The sequence below is a fragment of the Anolis sagrei genome, chromosome Y (assembly GCF_037176765.1).
Source record: "Anolis sagrei isolate rAnoSag1 chromosome Y, rAnoSag1.mat, whole genome shotgun sequence".
NCBI lineage: Eukaryota > Metazoa > Chordata > Lepidosauria > Squamata > Dactyloidae > Anolis > Anolis sagrei.
Window position 1 is genome coordinate 20,776,359 of NC_090035.1, and position 19,839 is coordinate 20,796,197.

At 44.6% G+C, this 19,839-nt stretch overlaps 1 protein-coding gene across 11 annotated transcripts in view; it reads right to left on the minus strand.

Annotated features, from left to right (window-relative positions):
* Nucleotides 1–19,839, minus strand: part of LOC132781860 (C-Jun-amino-terminal kinase-interacting protein 3) — a 67,700-nt gene that overhangs the window by 19,061 nt on the left and 28,800 nt on the right. For all 11 annotated transcript variants that reach the window (XM_067461319.1, XM_067461317.1, XM_067461315.1 and 8 more), the window contains 8 exons: nucleotides 14,766–14,936; nucleotides 13,759–13,885; nucleotides 13,256–13,351; nucleotides 12,698–12,859; nucleotides 9,811–9,976; nucleotides 9,388–9,573; nucleotides 7,893–8,079; nucleotides 711–833 (listed from right to left, as the gene is read on the minus strand). In XM_067461319.1, coding sequence (XP_067317420.1) covers nucleotides 711–833; nucleotides 7,893–8,079; nucleotides 9,388–9,573; nucleotides 9,811–9,976; nucleotides 12,698–12,859; nucleotides 13,256–13,351; nucleotides 13,759–13,885; nucleotides 14,766–14,936 — 1,218 coding nt within the window. The remainder of the gene's footprint in view (nucleotides 1–710; nucleotides 834–7,892; nucleotides 8,080–9,387; nucleotides 9,574–9,810; nucleotides 9,977–12,697; nucleotides 12,860–13,255; nucleotides 13,352–13,758; nucleotides 13,886–14,765; nucleotides 14,937–19,839) is intronic.

The following is a 19,839-nucleotide window of genomic DNA, read 5'->3' on the forward strand; positions in this document are numbered from 1 at the left end:
TAAAGTAAAGGTAAAGGTAGTCCCCTGACATTAAGTCCAGTCATGTCTGACTCTGGGTTGTGGTGCTCATCTCCATTTCTAAGCCGAAGAGCCAGCGTTGTCCGTAGACACCTCCAAGATCATGTGGCCGGCATGACTGCATGGAGCGCCGTTACCTTCCCGCCGGAGCAGTACCTATTGATCTACTCACGTTTGCATGTTTTCGAACTGCTAGGTTGGCAGAAGCTAGGGCTGACAGCGGAAGCTCACGCCGCTCCCCGGAATCGAACCTGCAACCTTTTGATCAACAAGCTCAGCAGCTCAGTGCTTTAACCCACTGCGCCACCGGGGGCTCCTTAAAATCTGGCTACCAGTATTAAAAACCTCTAAAATCAGGACAGTAAGTAAAGAACAACATTTAAAAAATGGGAATTCCAGACAAGGAACAATCAGGGCCAGCTAATCACCTCCCAACAAAGGATTCCCCCAGGCAGTAAGCAGCCATTATTATTCTACCAGCTTCTTTTAACACAGTTTCCAATATTTCTCTCCCCCCCCCCCCCCCCCACAAAAAAGACTTAAAAGTTACACCAGGCATGGGCAACTTTGGACTTCAATTCCCACAATTCCTAGCAGTTGAAATCCAGAACACCTGGAGGGCCAAAGTTTGCTTATGTCTGAGTGACACTCTAATTGACCCTCTAATCCAGCCCCATAGATCAAAGTCCTACCAGCCAGTCTGTGCTCCAAGCCACATGGTGGGGGCTGCACTTGTGACATCTCCAGATGTACCACTGTTTGTCTCTTGGTCTTGTGTTGTGGTGCCTGATTCTGACTTTGTTTGTCCATTCTTTCTATCAAAACGGAAATACAGGAAAGGGTCTTACATCAATGGTTTGGATCAAAGTAGTATAAATAATTCAGCCACTACAGGGAATTCTATTTAGACAGAATCATGCACACAAATGCATGCCTCCATTTATAAATCAGTGTGCATCTTGATCTCCATTAGAAATGTATTCTTTTCAGTGGTGGAAATGAGAAATTGTACTGCATTATCTAGCTCAGCAACATCACAAGGAAGAAAAGTATCCTTTTCCTTTTATCTTAATTCTTGATATTTTCAACTGGAAAATGTATACCTTCAAAGCATACAATCTCTACACCGATGAACAAATATCACACTGATTTTCCTGACTATCTATTAGGAGCATCTGTATCAGGCAGATAGCAACTGTAGCAACCTTCAGAACATATAAAGAATTTACCAAGCTATTTTTCCTCAATTATTAGTATTGGTAAATGTGCAAGAAAGGCCTCCCTCCCTCCAGGTGTCCTCAACACTGGAGATAGAATGACCTTTCCGAAAAAGTGCCTTTTCTGTTGTGGCATTTCACAAATAGAATATCATCTCCAGATGGGCCCAGAGCATAATAATAATAATAATAATAATAATAATAATAATAATATGATGTTGCCATACCAGGTGACAGTCACATTGAGGAAAAACAACAGGAAAAACTCAGCCGCTATCAAGACCTCAAAATCGAACTACAAAGGCTCTGGCATAAACCAGGACAGGTGGTCCCAGTGGTAATTGGCGCACTGGGTGCCGTGCCAAAAGATCTCAGACGGCATTTGAAAACAATAAACATTGACAAATTCACAATCTGTCAACTGCAAAAAGCCACCTTACTTGGATCTGCACGCATCATTCAAAAATACATCACACAGTCCAAGATGCTTGGCAAGTGCTCCGACTTGTGATTTTGTGATATGAAATCCAGCATATATATCTCGTTTGCTGTGACATACTGTTTTGTTTTTTGTTTTTGGTCGTGTCAGGAGCGACTTGAGAAACTGCAAGTAGCTTCTGGTGTGACATACTGTGCTTTTGTGTCAATAATATAATAATAATGTATTTTAAGCACCAGATAAAAATGGTTTTAGAGGCAGCACAAAATGAATGAACTTCTGTGATCAGGCTCTAATATAATAAAGAAAAAATATAGGTTGCTTACCTGTAAACAGTTTCCCGAGTGGTACCCTGTGAATTCACACATTTGGTAATAACCCCTGCACGCGCACAGGCAGCAACGGAACACTCACGAGCTTGCTCACTCCAACTGACTGTTAGAGCAGTCCCGCCCTTTTCTCCCCACTCCTATAAATAGCCCAACCGCGGGGCTGCGATCCAGTTCTTCCGCCGGAAAAAGCAGCTTGAAGTCCTGGCATGACTATATAAGTGGGGAGGATGGGCGGGGATGTGTGAATTCACAGGCTACCACTTGGGAAACTATGTTTACAGGTAAGCAACCTATATTTTCCCCGTGTGGCTAGCCTGTGAATCACACATTTGGTAGACTAGCGAGCTGCTAACCTCGGTGGAGGGAGTCATGCCACAGCTGAGAAAAGAACAGCTCGGCCGAAGGCTGCATCACTCTTCGACGCCACATCCAGTTTGTAGTGTGTTACAAAAGTTGAAGGAGTAGACCAGGTCGCAGCTCTACACACCATGTCGAGAGGTACCCCTCTCAGGTATGCTGTAGAAGTCGCCACTGCTCTCGTGGAGTGAGCTTTCACCTGCAAAGGTAAGTCCTTTCCTGCCAAAACATAAGCTTTATGAATGGTCAAAACTATCCACGATGATAGGCGCTGAGATGACACTGGGAGACCTAAGGAGTCCCTCCGGTATTTCAAGAACAATCTCGGAGATTTCCTATTACCCGATGTTCTATCTAAATAAAAAGCGATAGCCCTCCTAACATCTAATAAATGCAAAACCTTTTCCAAAGGTGAGGCTGGATTTTGAAAAAGGGCTGGCAGCACTATCTCCTGGGAGAGATGAAACCTCGTAGCCACTTTAGGTAGGAATGCTAGCTCTGTCCTCAGGACAACTCTGTCCTTATGCATCCGTAAATACGGCTCATCACACCTCAATGCACAGAGCTCACCCGCCCTACAGGCCGAAACGATTGCTACTAGAAATGCTGTCTTCCAGGACACAAAGGATAAGTCCACTGTTGTGATCGGCTCGAAAGGTGGCTTCGTCAGTGCTGCAAGCACTATTTCAAGACTCCAGGCCGAGACTACTGGTGCAGTTGGGGGGCTGATATTCTTAAAACCTTTCATGAATTGAGTCACCAAAGGATCACTAAAACAAGAAGGTAAGCCTGCTCTCCTGCGGAACCAAGTTAAGGCTGCCAAGTAGCACTTTAAAGATGATAAGGCCAGACCCTGGTTGGCAAGGTGCATAAGAAATTCTAACACCACTGTGGTGGAGGCTGTACATGGGTCTGCATCCCTATCCTTGGCAAATTTTGTAAATTTCGACCATTTGTAAAGATATTTCTTTGTGGAGGCCCTCTGTGCGGCCTCCAAAACATCCCTCACGTCTTTTGATAAATCCGGGTCTAAACCTCCTGGAGCGGGAATATCCTCCAAGCAGTCAGTCTTAGATCCCGGACATCTGGGTAAAGATGTCGACAAAAGATTCGCTCTGCACGGAAGCCGTCTGTACTCCCCCCTGGATAACTGTAGAACCAGCGCAAACCATGGTTGACGAGGCCACCAAGGAGTGATCAGAATCCCTCTGGCCCTCTCCTGACACAGCTTCGACACTACTTTCAATATCAGGGGAAACGGTGGGAACGCATACACTTCCTGAGTCCCCCAATGTATTGAGAAAGCGTCCCCCATGCAGTTCTGTGCCACGTTCTCCTCCTATCTTGCACAAAAAAGCGACACTTCTTGTTGACCTGTGACGCAAACAGATCTATCGTGGGAGTCAACCACTCCCTGAAAAGTCGTGATGCTACTTCCTCGTTCAAAGACCACTCATGATGACCTAGTGGACTTCTACTTAGGAAATCTGCTAGAGTGTTTTGTTTTCCTGGCAGGTGGACGGCAATGAGATGAATGTGTCTGTCCACACACTAGCGCCATATCTTCAGTGTCAGAGTCAGTAATCTCAGAGTCAGAGACCTAGGGACTGGGGAGTGTGTGCCACCCTGTTTATTGATGTAAAACATGACAGTGGTGTTGTCTGTAAGAATCTGAACAACCCTGTTGGTGAGCACTAACTCGAAAGCTTTCAGCGCCTTCCCGACTGCTAGTAATTCCAACTGATTTATGTGTAGAGTCGACTCTAGTGGAGACCACCTTCCCTGGGCAGTGAGGCCGTCTACATGCGCTCCCCACTCCATGAGTGATGTTGTTATGGTCTTGGTAGCAGCAACTTCTTGGAATGGCAATCCTGCACAGACATTGCTGTGCTCCAAGTAGGGAGGCCCGCACCTCCCCAGGTAACATTGGGAGTATGTGAGGTTTGCGTGTTAGTGGGTCGAATAACGAAAGGAACCATGACTGTAGCAATCTCATGTTCAGTCTTGCAAGCGGGGTAACCGCTGTAGTGGATGCCATGTGCCCTAGAATGACTTGGATAGTCCTGGCTTGTACTCTTTTTTCCTGAATAATTTGATGAATCATTGATCTTAGATTCTCAAAACGGTCGTCGGGTAGGTACGCCCTCTCCAACTCCGAATCCAGTATTGCACCAATAAACTGAATTCTTCTTGTCGGCGTGAGCTGGGATTTTTCCCAATTCATGATGAGACCTAGGGACTGGAGAAAACATAGGGTTTTTTTGACATGGTCTTGCAAAATTTCCTTAGATCTTGCTACAATAACCAATCATCTATGTACGGATAAACTGTAATCCCTGAGGTATGCAGGTAAGCTGCAACCACTGCCATACACTTAGTAAATACATGTGGCGCAGCAGCCAATATGAAAGCCAATACATTGAAAGTGTAGGCCTTATCACCTACCATAAAAGCTAGATATTTCCTATGCTGCTTATTAATTGAAATATGGAAATAAGCGTCCTTAAGATCCACCGTTGCGAACCAATCACTTTTATTCAATAATGGTAACAGGATTTTCAACGATAACATTCGAAACTTCTTTGGTACTATGTAAGAATTAACATCTCTCAGATCTAAAATTGGTCGTTGACCTCCTCCTTTCTTAGATACCAAAAAGTAACTTGAGTAAAAGCACAACTTTTGGTCTCTCGGATGTAACGGGGAAATGGCCCCTTTTGAAAGGAGTTTGTCAATCACTTCCTGCAGCAAATGAGATTGAGCTGTAACTTTAACTCTCCCAACAGGAGGCAATTGCTTGAACTCAATGAAGTAATGGTATTTTATAATTTTCAAAACCCACTTATCGGTTGTTATACCAGCCCAACTATTGAAAAATGGGGCCAAACGATCGCCAAACATGGCAGAACCATGACATATTCTTCCATCTTCCTCATAAGTGAAACATTCAACATGTGTAACATTTACAACTTTACATAATGATTCAACCGCGGTTGCTTTGCCCGCTGAGTTATCATCAAAAACACTGCTTCGGAACCCCAGGGCGGTTATGTTTACTTTGATACGGTTGAAAACGATTCTTCGCTCCATAACCCTGTTTCTTCGGCACAAATGGTCTGGAATATTGTGTGGTATATTGGCGTTGTTGCATGTTTATGTAGTTTCCAAAGCCTCTTCTGTAGTATGGTGAGGTGTTTTGCCATCTTGGTCGTTGCTGGTTTGTGTTCTGCTTTGGAAAACCATATATCTGTATTGTCTTCTTCATCTCTTGGTTATGCTTTAACTTCTCATCCGTGGCTATGTTGAATACACCGTCATGGAGCATGGGCAGTTCTTCAGCTAAGGATCTGCCTTCTTCAGACAGGTCTGATGCTCTCAGCCAAGTTGCTGTTGCATTTGTACACATTTTCCCTGCTGCCTCTGCTAGATGTTTCGCAAAGTCTTTTTGATATTTCGAAAGGAGCAGGGCTTCCATTGCAAAGGCTCTAGGTAAACGTTGCTCTTCATCTGGTAATATATGTACATATGGCATTACTTTGTTCCATAAGAAAGTCTGGTATGCGCTCATATAGGTCGCGTAATGAGCCATTCTTGTTATTAGGCCTGCTGCCATGTGCATCTTTTTACCCATGGTATCAAGTTTCCTTCCTTCTTTATCAGCAGGTGTTGTTGCTGTTTTCCTAGACTTCTTCCCTTGCCCCACTTCTGCTATAACAGTGTTTGGTTTGAAAGGGCGCACCAACCAATCTGCATTAGTTAAGTCGATTCTATAAAGGCTATCAGCTTTCCTTGGCATGGCCGGTGCTGCCGCTGCCGACCCTTCTGGTACTTTAGTAAGTTTCAATAAATAAGGCAAAGAAGGCAATGCTGTAGTGGTAGGAGCATCTTGTTCATCAGTAGGAAACATCGGGTCTTCCACTGTTTCCTGTGGTTTGGCTGTTGGCAGGTCTAATGCTTTTATCATCCTGGACAATATTGCATTAAATCTCTTATATTCTTCAGCATTCGATTTATCCTGGTCCTTGTCTTTGGCTGTCTCCTGAAATAATGGGTTCTCACTTGATGAATCAGATAAGTCCATAAAAGTCTCTTGGTTTTCACTAAGGCTTAGTCTTGAGTGTGGTGTAGAGGGACCCTCCAAGGATCCTCATATTCATCTCCATCCTGACTCATTTGCCTTATGGTGTGATTGCCCCTACTACTTGTCTTCATCACATATGGATTGGGAGCTGCACAATAAATCATTTGGCCCTGAGGCGTAAGTTGCCAATAGCCTTCACTAGGAGGCTTGGGGGGCCGCCAATGCTGGCCAGCATTCATAGCTGAAGAAGCTCTGTTGCTGTGCTTCTTGCTCCTATGCTTTCGTCCCCTTTTGGGACAAGGGGAGGAGCTAGAGGAGGAGTCGGAAGTAGAGGAGGAGTTTGAGGAGGAGCTCTTCGAAAGGGACCGCCTCCCACGTCGGCATCGTCCCGCTCTGCCGATCGGGCTGCGGGATGGAGGACGCGCCCTTGTGCTCCTTGGAGAGGTTGTTCCACGTGGTTTGCCCAGCTTCAGTGATACCGAGGCCGTCGGTATCGAGACCTCCGCTGGATCGCGGACTCCATTCAGGGCATTAGTTAAGGTAGGTGGGGAATCGGTGGATTCTGATTCAGCCACCTGGCCTTTTTTACTTTGTGTAATGGGCATTGGAAGGGTCGCCCCTTCTGCCCCTGTTTGGCCTTCCTCCTGTACAGATGCTTCCTTTGCCGGGCGATTCTTATCAATCGCTGCCTGCGGCGCCATGCTTTCCTCCCGTGAGGGAAGTTGCGTTTTGACTTTTTTCTTCTTTTTGAGTGTGGTTTGCAACTCCTTGGGTCACGTCACCGCTTGTATTTTCTTTATAGTCTTCATTTTTGGTGTCCCCTCTGCCTCCTTCTGAGCAGGGGGAAGGGCCTGTTCATATAATGCGGTCTTTAGTCTCAGCTCTCTATTTTTCTTTGTTTGAGGAGTAAAGGCTCGACATATCTCACAAGCCTCGGAGAGGTGAATCTCCCCCAGACAGGCCACGCATTACGAATGAGTGTCATTGTCCGGTATTTTTATCGGACAGGAGACGCATTTCTTAAAAGATGTAGTCATATTATCTTTAAAGTACATCCGTTGCTGTCTTATTGCGGCGGATTTATTGAACTGGATCGCAGCCCCGCGGTTGGGCTATTTATAGGAGTGGGGAGAAAAGGGCGGGGCTGCTCTAACAGTCAGTTGGAGTGAGCAAGCTCGTGAGTGTTCCGTTGCTGCCTGCGTGCGCGCAGGGATTATTAACAAATGTGTGATTCACAGGCTAGCCACGCGGGGAAACTTTATTTATATTCCGCCCTATCTCCCCGAAGGGACTCAGGGTGGATTCCAATCACAAAAAAGGCAAACATTCCATGCCTGAACATAACAACTAATAGACACATAATAACAAAAATTAAACTCTACAGCATATAAAAACACATTATAACTTAGCAAATTAGAATAAAATTCAAACAGCATTCTCCTACATACCTGGTCTGCCTCATAGGCACCTGAGCTGGGGTTGGGTCTGTAAACACATGCTCTGTAAGTGGGCCAGTCCGGACAAGGGTTGGTTCCATTTCAGTTGCACCATTTTCTGGCACCTCCGTGGCTTCAGTTGCCTCCTCGGTGGACTGGGATTGATTGATATTTCCATTACTAACTGAAGACACCTCATCTAAAAAGTGGGGAAAACATAAAATGAAGTTGAAGGAAGAGGGAAATCCTTCATTTATTGCATAACCAGCTATTCGTTTTGACGTTTGTTGTTATAGATCATCCAGCTGACTTTGGCTTATAGTGACCCTAAGAATGGAAGTCACTGTTATGATCAATAGCCTTGCTCAGGTCTTCCAGATTCAAGGTTATGGCTTCCTTGACTGAGTCCATCCATCTGTAATGCAGACTTCCTCTTTATCTACTACCTCTACCTTACTCCACATTATTGTCTTTTCTAGTGAAACATGTCTTCTTTGTGCAGTGTGCAATAACCATAATTAAGGAGGAAAACAGGAATAAAAATTGGTAAAATAAGAGCTTTGACAACTGCTAGACTCCCCAATAATGACAACGGTAGTGTCAACCTTTAATTTTTTATTAAATATAGGAAAACTGTGCCTTATAATTCCTATACAGAAGTTGTGCTGTTCTTTTTGTTAACAGAATCCGTATATATCTGAATTCTGAAAAACTAATTTATAAATTGGACATTCTTTTTACATTCAATTGGTCTTCCTTAGACATGTTTATAGCTAATATTTTTGATTTACCATACTTTATATTGTATGTATCCTATATATATCTGAAACTTACTTGAAAATAACAACAGCATCCCTACACATTAGTTTGGATTCGATTTAAAAAATCACCTGCAATAAATTTACTTTTAAATGTTATACCATGCATTTCAGTGAGTTTCCTTATAAAGTTTTATTGCTAAAGCAAAAAGAGTAGGAAAAAGTGGGCACCCTTGTTAGGTTCCTCAAAGGCACAGGAATCTACACTATTTACACTTACTGCTGTCTTTTGTTTCTATCTGTTTCATAATTGCTACAAACCTATTTCCCATATTCATTTCTTGTAGATGCTCAATCAAGTCATTATGCTCAATACGTTTGAAAGGTTTCGGTTGCATCTAGCAATATTACAGCTACTAGATTATTGTGGGTGTGACTCTTATAAACGATACTGAATGCCCTGCCTGGCACAAATCCATTTGGATGAATACATATTATTATACATGTTTTTTTGGCTTGTGCCATAATTGGCGATTAGGAGGAGCATAATGTCTAGATCAAGGGAAGTCATGGTGCCCCTTCTCTTCTGCTTTGCTTAGACCTCTTTACCTGGAAGAGGTAAAGACCTGGGCAAAGCGATTCAAGAGGGAAATTGACTCTAAGTTGGAATGTGTCCAGAGGAAGGCTTAGGGCACTGAGTCTGGACATCCTTGTTGTAATGTATGACATGCAAGTGATCAGAAACGTACTCTGCCCTTTGTCCAGCACAGGGGTGTCTCCCCTTGAGGAGCAATTGCTGCTGGGGATATTGCATCGGGTTGCACAGCCCACTAATGTGATGCCTGCCAAGACTCCATCTGTTCCCAATGACTCTTCAGGATTCACATCGCCCTCCAAAAAGATTTCTCCAGGAGGATAATCCGTATCACAGGCCGCTGCAAGGGAAAGAAAGGGAAGAACAAAGAGCTGCAAAGGCCATCTAGGTCAACCTGCTATAACATGCATGGGCCAACTTTGGCCCTCCCTCCAGGTGTTTTGGCCTTCAACTCCCACAATTCCTAAAAGCAAGAATTGTGGAAGTCCAAAACACCTGGAGAAAGGGTCGAAGTTGGTCCATGCCTATGCAGTAATGCACTCCTGAAAGATGCCCATCTTCTCTCATCTTCACTTGCCTGGAATGCTGGAAATACAAAGCACATGAGCATTGCAAACAGTGAAATGGTCCACCACGGTGCCTGGTTGGTTAGCATCGATGATCACAACTTTGCTTGTAGACAAGGTGCTTGTGAGGATCCACACTCTACTGGATGTTGCATTCATTTCATACAATTCTTTGGCCTGAAGGGAGCAAAAGGTAATTAATTATAACTAAACCTCACAGTTGTACTGCCAGAGTATTTATTTATTTATTTATTTACTTTGCTTATATACCGCTGTATCTCAAGCCCGAAGGCGACTCACAGCGGTTCACAAACAGTAAAAACAGCAGTCATTCCATACAACATATAACAATTGACTTAACACATTATCCATAAATTACCAATAAGCAATTACAATGCACAATTATTACAAAAAACAACCGTACCCAATCTTCTCATCATCCAAGCGTAGTCCAGGTTCGTCGTCCATTGTTCCATTCCTATGTTCCATTACCAGATTGCACTGAATTACTCAAACGCCTGCACAAACATCCAGGTCTTCACCTTTTTGCGGAATACCATTAGAGATGGTGCTAGCCTAATGTCCGTAGGAAGGGCGTTCCACAGCCGAGGAGCCACCACCGAGAAGGCCTTATCTCTCGTCCCCGCCAGCCGAGCTTGAGAAGCAGGCGGGATCGAGAGCAGGGTCTCCCCGGAAGATCTCAAAGTCCTGGTGGGTTCATAGGCAGAGATGCGGTCGGATAGGTAGCTTGGGCCGGAACCGTTTAGGGCTTTAAAGGCCAACGCCAGCACTTTGAATTCAGCCCGGTAGCAGATCGGTAGCCAGTGGAGTTGGCGCAACAGGGGGGTTGTATGCTCCCTGTGCTCCGCTCCTGTTAAAATCATGGCTGCCGAGCGTTGGACTAGTTGGAGCTTCCGAGCTGTCTTCAAAGGCAACCCCACGTAGAGAGCGTTGCAGTAGTCTAAACGGGATGTAACCAGAGCGTGGACTACCGTGGCCAAGTCACTAAAACCAGATCCTTAATGATATCAAAACAATAATATAGTCTTCATTATCATGGGTTTCAGGGTGTCCAGATGTGAACACAACGATGGACAGGGTATAGGGATTTTATCTTTGAAGATCCCCACCGCTGTCACCAATTGTCTAGTTTTGCACGAACCAATTGTACAGGTGTGGATGATTATGGAGGGAATTAATCTCAGGCCTCAATTGTGTATAAGAATATATTAAAGGGGAGGTCAATTATTACTTGTAAATTAAGGTAACTGCCACCAACGTGAGGTATTTGAGGTACCACCGATGAGATCTGGCTTTACTGACTCAGATTAATTGAGATGAGACGGTCTTCAACAAAAGATAACAAGTTTATTGTGTACAAAGCGTATGGTTGCAGGCTGTTAAATAACTTATAGAACTTTGAATATCACTTGGTTTGTAATACAGTCCACTCTTCCAAATAACACAGCTCATGGCTAACTTTTACTGAGGTGAAGCTCTTTAGTGAACAACGTTTCCTATTATGAATAGCCTTCCAATTTGATCTTTCCTTGATCAAATCTCTGATCTCTAGCCCTTCCTTGACTAGGGATCTTAACAAGCTTCCTTTAGTCTTCCTTGACTAAAGAAACTGGCCAGGTTTTTCTCTTCAGCCCTTCTAGACTGAAAAACCTCCAGCTGCTCACACACACCTCTCTCCCAGGCTTTTTAAGCCTCCACACTCACTCACACACTCACACTTTGCCCCTTTTCCAAAGACGCCCATAACTTTTCCTGCTTGGCTCCACCCACTTCTCACTTTCCTGAGCTAGCCTGCCTGGTCTCCTTGGCAACGCTCACTGTGGATTCAAACCAGATAACTCTAGTTTTAGCTACTGTTACAAACACAAATATATACTCTAACAGTTAAACACATACATAGTATCTATGACTTCTGCACAAGGGGTATATATTGGCAGACTTCACACAAACCATTGACAGAGCAATAGAAACAAAAAGTATGTCTTAAGCAGGTTCCTAATCTCTTATTTTACATTGATTTGTTGTGCTAATCGGATGGTGTTTCTCTTGAATTTATCCAGCTCTAAAACCAGGGCAAATTTTGCAAAGAGCCTAAAGATGGCTGACCCAGGCCACTATCTTTTCTGTGATTACTATACACTTTTGTATTCACAGACCACTAAGACAAATAATGGCTTTTGTGAATAATCCTTTACTCCTCTGAACCTAAAAGGAATTTTCTGCTGGTACTGGAGCATTAAAAACATTGGCTTTTCTCTGTGAACTACATCTCCTCCACGTCAAGCTGATCTGAGGATGATCCTTATTCCCAAAGCTCCACCCTCAAAGTCCAGCAATGTATCTTTGGAGTAATAGGGACAAATTTCCAAAAAAAGTAAAATCTTGGCTCTTCGAACAACTTTTGGAAATGCAGCGTAATAGATAAACATGAAACTATGAAGAATGAACATGGAATGGCTAGGCAATGCTACTGGAAAATGAGTTTAACAGGATGACACTAGTGATTATATGTTTTTAATGGTGTTTTATATGGTTTTTATAATGTTATGCTGAATGTTTTAACTGTATTTTAATGAATGTGTGGCATCAAATTGTTGCCAATCTGTAACCCACCTTGAGACACCTTAGGGGTGAGAAAGGCGGGCTAGAAATACCGTAAATAAATAAATAGCTTTTTTAAAAAGTTAACATTCTGCCAGAAAAACACTGCCAGAAAAACACAGGTAAGTGCATGATGTCTTTAAGTATGTCTTTAAGTACAGCTCATCACTACTGCTGTACTACAGCTGGTTCTTTAAAAACAGTACACATAACCACATCTAAATGTATAAGATGTGGAGAGAAAAAAGAGAGAAAGGCCAGATATTTTGCCCCAACCTTTTTCTTTTCGGGCAATGTGTGGCTGCTCTTGGCACTCTCTTCTGCTCCAACTCGGTCACAGGTTAGGGGGTCACATCCTGGTTCTGGTTTCTGTCCATTTCCAGTATCCTGTTCCACAGGCTTCCAACCCATTAGATTGACACCGGCTGCACACCACAACTAAAAAGAGACAAAGAACGATGTCTGGTTAACATTAATTTATTGTTTCTAAATGGAAAGAGGATGGTACATTTTCATTATGGCAGTGACAACAAATCAAGATTCAGTAAAACCACAAAAATATTATCTAGGAGAACTTAATGTCTTTAAAAAAAACATATTTAAGAATTGCTCAGCCCACGAGCAACTGGACACTTTGATTGGTGACTCTGAGAACAACTGTGGTCCAAACAAATAACACCCAATTTGTGGAAAGTCCTTTGGAGACCCTACTGGAGCTGATATTTGTTGCATTCTTGCACCAATTCAAAACATAGGGAAGGTTTGGGATCCCCTGCAGAATAGTGCTCCCTAGTCCCTAGTCCCATCCCAGTTTTGCACATTTCTAATATTTACCTTCATGGTTGAGTCTTTTTCTACAAGAGGGCGGCAGTACACAGGCACTGGGACATTATTCATCCGGTTGTCTTCCTGGCCACCATTGGGACTCAGCTATTGGGACAAAAGGAACAGAACACAGCTAGCTCATACTACTGGAATGTGATGCCATGCATTTATTTTCACATAGAAAAAATTCTACTGGTGGATCCAGTAGCCAGCAAGGAGGAATTATTTCACATAACCTACTTCTCTCATTCATATTCATATCCTCATACATGTGTGTTTGAGTATTGAGGGGTTTACAAGAAGTGAAATAAAGTGTAATAGTTATTACATTTGCCTTCTATTTATGCAATCAGCTGATTGCAACTGGCAAAAGGAACTGCATTGCAGCCCAAGAGCTATAAAGACACCTTTGGGTCCCATTTCTCTTTCCTTCCCAGGCTTTTATTTAGCATGGGTAGTTTCTCTTCTGTGGCCACCTGATCCTTCCTTCTCTTGCTGCAAAGAGTTGCTACCTGCTTGTACTTGGCTGGCAGGCTCCACCCGCAGGCCTGCAAGCGGCCGTCATCATTGCGCACGTGCTCCCGGACTTGGCGGTACTGCTCACGCTTCTGCTCGCGACGTGCTGTTGATGTGCAGTCACTAAAAAGAAAACGAATAGTTTTACTTTTCAATCTATGTTCAGAAAGAAAAGAAAGAGAGTCTTGAAAGTGTTCTTGTGGAAGTGGGGTTGAGGAGAGTCCAGCAAAAATATGAAGAGGGGGGAAGAAAGCAAACTATGGTGTTCAAGTGAGGAATCAGAAGAGAAGAATATACCAAAGCAAAATCTTGACCTCTCTAGAGCACAAAATTAGATTTGTGTTATAGATTCTATTTCCCTTATCCAAAATGCTTTGACCAGAAGTCTTTTTGATTTTTGGTATTTTAAAGTTTTAAAATTGTTGTACGTAATAAGATTGGAAATGGGACCCAAATCTAAATATGAAATTCATTTATGTTTCATAAACAGTGCTCTTAAATATATCTCTCTATATAGTGACAGCACCAGTTCCTGAAGCTCAGCACACAGGAGCGAAGTAAGCAGATGAGGCAAATGGGGAGTTGGGGGATGCTCAGATTTCTGTTCCATTCACTACTGTCCAAGCAGCTGAAATAGATATGGTTCATTGAAGACATCTTAAAACATTATAAAGTATTGTCTCCTTTCTGCTTTCTTCTTTGATAAAGTAATGTCCTCCTTGATAAAGGAAGTTTGTGGGTTTTGGTAGATGTCTCTGAATATGTATTAAAAAGATATAGCATCCATCTTATTCTAGTTGAAAACTTTTACTGTGCCATCCATATTCCTGTTAGATTTAATTGGAGGAAGGGTAATGTGTGCAAAAAAATAAATTAAAAAAGCAATATAAAACAAGATACTGGGTTTCGGTTGGTGCAACTGCATAGTTGGGGTTTCAGACCAGTGGCTGAAACAACCAAAGAGCTGAACTGAGAAGCCAGGGCAGAGAAGAGAAGAACGTACTCATCTGGAAAGAACTCCAAGGTGCGACTCCCAGCCGAGATCTGGCACATAGTGTGGCTGCGGCGCTGGCTGAACCCAGCGATCGTGGGGGATTTGTAGTGGATGTTCATGGAAGGATAACTCCTCTTTGCTGGTGGAGGGCTGGAAGAGGAGCTGAACAATCGGCTGAAGCTGGAGAGAAAGACAAACTCGGGCATATTACAATTCTGAATGATTACTATTTGAGAAAGCAATTGAATCATAGAATCAAAGAGTTGGAAGAGACCTCATGGGCCATCCAGTCCAACCCCCTGCCAAGAAGCAGGAATATTGCATTCCTTTACTTACTTAGGCGATCCCTCGTTGGACGAGTAAGATGGTCTTCCATTATGGATTTCCTTGTGGGTTCGTATGTGGCTGTGGAGCCCTATTCTTGCTCTGCATCTTCTTCTGCAGTGAGGGCATTGGTTTCCAGGTGGAAGGTGGTCCCGGTCGGGGTTGGCTTGACGCGCCTTCCTCCTGGCACGTTTCTATCTTTCACCCTCCACTCGTGCCTCCTCAAATTCTGCAGCACTGCTGGTCACAGCTGTCCTCCAGCTGGAGCGCTCAAGGGCCAGGGCTTCCCAGTTCTCAGTGTCTATGCCAGAGTTTTTAAGGTTGGCTTTGAGCCCATCTTTAAATCTCTTTTCCTGTCCACCAACGTTCCGTTTGCCATTCTTAAGTTCGGAGTAGAGCAACTGCTTTGGGAGACGGTGGTCAGGCATCCGGACAATGTGGCCGGCCCAGCAGAGTTGATGTTGGAGGACCATCGCTTCAATGCTGGTGGTCTTTGCTTCTTCCAGCACACTTGTCCACTTGTCTTCCCAGGAGATTTGCAGGATTTTCCGGAGGCAGCGCTGATGGAAACGTTCCAGGAGCTGCATGTGACGTCTGTAGACAGTCTACGTCTCACAGGCATAGCGCAGGGTTTGGAGGACAATAGCTTTATAGACAAGCACCTTGGTCTCCCTACGGATGTCCCGGTCCTCAAACACTCTCTGCTTCATTCTGGAAAATGCTGCACTTGCAGAGCTCAGGCGGTGTTGTATTTCGGCGTCGATGTTGACTTTGGTGGAGAGGTGGCTGCCAAGGTAGCGGAAATTATCAACATTTTCTAATGTTACACCATTAAGCTGTATCACTGGCATTGGAGAGGGGTTGGCTGGTGCCTGCTGGAAAAGCACCTTGGTTTTTTCAATGTTCAATGACAGGCCGAGCTTCTCGTATGCTTCTGCGAAGGTGTTTAGAGTGGCTTGTAGATCTTCTTCTGAATGCGCACAGACGACATTGTCATCAGCATACTGGAGTTCTATAACAGATGTTGTTGTAACCTTGGATTTGGCTTTCAGTCTGCTGAGGTTGAATAGCTTGCCATCTGTCCGATAGATTATTTCCACTCCAGTGGGAAGCTTCCCATCAACAAGGTGAAGTATCATAGCGATGAAGATGGAGAATAGAGTTGGGGCAATAACACATCCCTGTTTGACACCGGATTCCACTTTAAATGGGTCACTTTGGGAGCCACTACTGTCCAAGACTGTTGCCATCATGTCATCATGGAGGAGCCGCAGGATGTTCACAAATTGCTTGGGCACCCGATTTTTTGGAGGATGGTCCAGAGAGCGCTGCGATTCACTGTGTCGAATGCCTTTGCAAGGTCGATGAATGCCATGTACAGAGGTTGGTTTTGTTCCCTGCATTTTTCTTGGAGCTGTCGTGCAGTGAAGATCATGTCCACGGTTCCTCTGGAGGGGCGGAAGCCATTCTGGGATTCTGGGAGGGTGTCTTCTGAGAGGGGCAGAAGGCGGTTTGCAAGGATTCTTGCGAGGATTTTCCCAGCAGAGGTTAGAAGGGAGATACCTCGATAGTTTCTGCAGTCTGTTCTTTCCCCTTTTTTGAAGAGGGTGATGATGGTGGCATCCTTGAAGTCTGCTGGGATTTTCTTGGTCACCCACACTTTTTCTATGAGCTGGTGGAGTTGGTGTGTCAGCTCAGGTCCTCCCTCTTTAAAGATTTCAGCAGGGATCCCGTCTGGTCCACTGGCTTTGTTATTCTTCTGTTGGCTGATGGCATTGCTGACTTCTTCCAAACTGGGCGGTGCTGCAAGCTCATCCCTGGTTTGTTGTTGTGGGATTTGTGAGAGGACCTCTTCGGCCACATTGGAGCTGCGGTTCAGGAGGCTTTGGTAGTGTTCTTTCCAACGTAGTGCAATTGACTTTTGGTCCTTCAGGAGTTTGGTTCCATCTGATGAGCGTAGAGGCTGTATGCCATGGTTTCTTGGTCCGTAGATGACCTTTGTGGCTTTGAAAAATCCCTGAGCATTATGGGTATCTGCCAGGTGTTGGATTTCTTCGGCCTTCTTTGTCCACCAGATGTTCTTGAGCTCTCTTGTCCTTCTTTGGACCTCAGCTTTTGCACTGGCATAGATCTTTTTCTTAGCAGCACAGTTGATGTCTCTCTGCCATGCTTGGAAGGCTTTCCTTTTCTTGTCAATTAGCTGTTGGATCTCGATGTCATTTTCATCAAACCAGTCTTGATGTTTCTTGGCTTGGTATCCAATAGTTTCTTCGCAGGCTTGGATGATGGAGGTCTTCAGTTTGTTCCAATGTTCCTCAACATTTTCGGGGTGTACTGTGGGTAGATGGTTCTTGAGTGCTGTTTGGAGATGGGCTCGTCTGGAGGGCTCCTGAAGGGCTTGGGTGTTCATTTTGCGCCTTGTCTTCCTTCCTTGGAGTCTGCGCTTGGGAGCGATCTTGATAGCCATCGAGGATCGAATTAGCCTGTGGTCAGTCCAGCAGTCGTCAGCACCTGTCATGGCTCTTGTGAGGAGCACGTCACGGCGGTCTCTGGCGCGTGTGATTTCATAGTCTAAGAGGTGCCAATGCTTTGACCGGGGGTGCTTCCATGATGTCTTGAACTTGTTTTTCTGGCGGAAGAGCGTGTTGGTGATGACAAGGTTGTGCTCCGCACATTTGGTGAGAAGCAGGATGCCATTTGAGTTGCTGTTTCCAACCCCGTCTTTTCCTATGGTCCCTGGCCACAGGTCGAAGTCTCGCCCGACTCTTGCAAAGTCCCCCAGGAGGATGATTTTGTCCTCCTTAGGTATCCCCGATAGGAAGGTGTCCAGCTGACAGTAGAATTTCTCCTTGATGTCTTCGTCAGCATCTAGTGTTGGTGCATAGGCACTTATGATGGTTGCCTGTTGGTTTTTGGCAAGATCGATTCGGAGGGTTGAGAGTCGTTCGTTGATGCCAGTGGGTGCTTCGGGCAGATGTTTCATCAGATCATTTCTGATGGCGAAGCCAACTCCGTGCATTCTTTGGTCTTTTTCGGGCAGTCCCTTCCAGAAGAAGGTGTAGCCTCCTTTTTCTTCCTTCAGCTGGCCCTCTCCTGCTCTCCGGGTCTCCTGAAGGGCTGCTATGTCGATGTTGAAGCGTCCCAGCTCCCTTGCAATGATGGCAGTTCTGCGTTCGGGGCGTTCACTGCCGCTGTTGTCCATCAGAGTCCGTACGTTCCACGTACTGAAGTTCATATTTCTTTTTTGGCCGCAGGGTGGTGACCCCACTGGACGCAGCAGTCCAGTCAGGGATAAGTGAGGCAGACTATGTTTAGGGCACCTTTTCTAGCCCCCTCCCCGTGTGGGGTGAGCAGAGTGGGTCCTAAAAAGGACTGCTCAGTCGCGAATACAGCTGCCGAACTACTCAACTGCCTCGGACCTTGAGGTAGAACGACTGAGTCCGTACTCACCGCCCATGTGCCAGTCTGTGACTAGGGGCTTCCAGATTTCACAGTCCTGCCCCCGTCGCCACTCACTGGTCGCCATGGGGCTTTGGTTGGTTTGTTTTTATTTTCTTTGGAAGACGCCTGTGCGTGGGTTTTTTTAATGTGTGGAGGTCAGTGCACAACTGATCAACACACAGACTTCACAGAGTGAGGTTCCACTGGTGATGTAGTTTAACAGCCCTCGATGGACTGTCACCTTGTCGTGGTGAGGGGGCTTGCGCGTTCCGATGAACCTGTAGGCACAACAACTGGAGTCGTGCACTCCCAGGAGTGGCTGCGGGGGAGGTTCCAGACCAAGCACAGTCCGAAGACCCAAAGACCTCAACGGCGGAGCAGGCGGAGGATAACATGGCACATGTTACAACGGCTGCGAAGGCGGAAGAAGGCTGCAACAGACTGAGAAGCCACGGGGTATTGCATTCAAATCACCCCTGACAAATAGCCATCCAGCCTCTGCTTAAAAGCTTCCAAAGAAGGAGCCTCCACCACACTCCGGGGCAGAGAATTGATATTATTATTTGACAAAGAAATAGCTATATTCCACTCATTTATTTTCATCCTGTCTTCCTCTTAATATAGGGGTTCTCTTTATATGACCAAATTTATTTTCTGGAGGAATTCATTTGAGAAACTCAGGAGCCAACAAAAGCCTGGGAAGGCTGTATGTTTCTTGTCGACCATGAGTATGTAGGTCACCCCTGGGTTAATGCTTAGGAAGCAAGATGCTCCAAGGACTCCTGGCCTTCTCGTTTATCCAAGATAAATTGCAGTAACAGTGATGCTTTTTCTTTGTTAACCATCAAGTCATTTGAAGTGTTTCCATATCTCCTCTTTGGACAGGATTGCAAGGGTTCTCAGTAGTGTCATGGTGGGGTTCTCTTCCTATCCAGCTACAGGCTTAATATTGATGGCTAGCTGGGAAGGAAAATTTTATATTTCCCATAGTATATCAAAGCATTCAATATAACATGCTCCAGAGGATCTGGTGAAAGATGGTTTGTAACTAATTAGAGTAGCAACACTGGACATGTTCCAGTGGATGTTCTTCCTCTTTTGTCTGGTGGCAAGGACAACTTTAATTTTTTTATCAAGTCGCAATATCATATTGCTTTTATTTTATTATTTTATTTTATTATTTACTGCATTTGTTGACCGCCGTTCTCAGCCCTAGGGCGACTCACGGCGGTGTACAACATATAAAAACAGTTTACAATAAAGCAATAACACAACGAAATATCAACATAACTATCAATAATACAACAATAATATAATT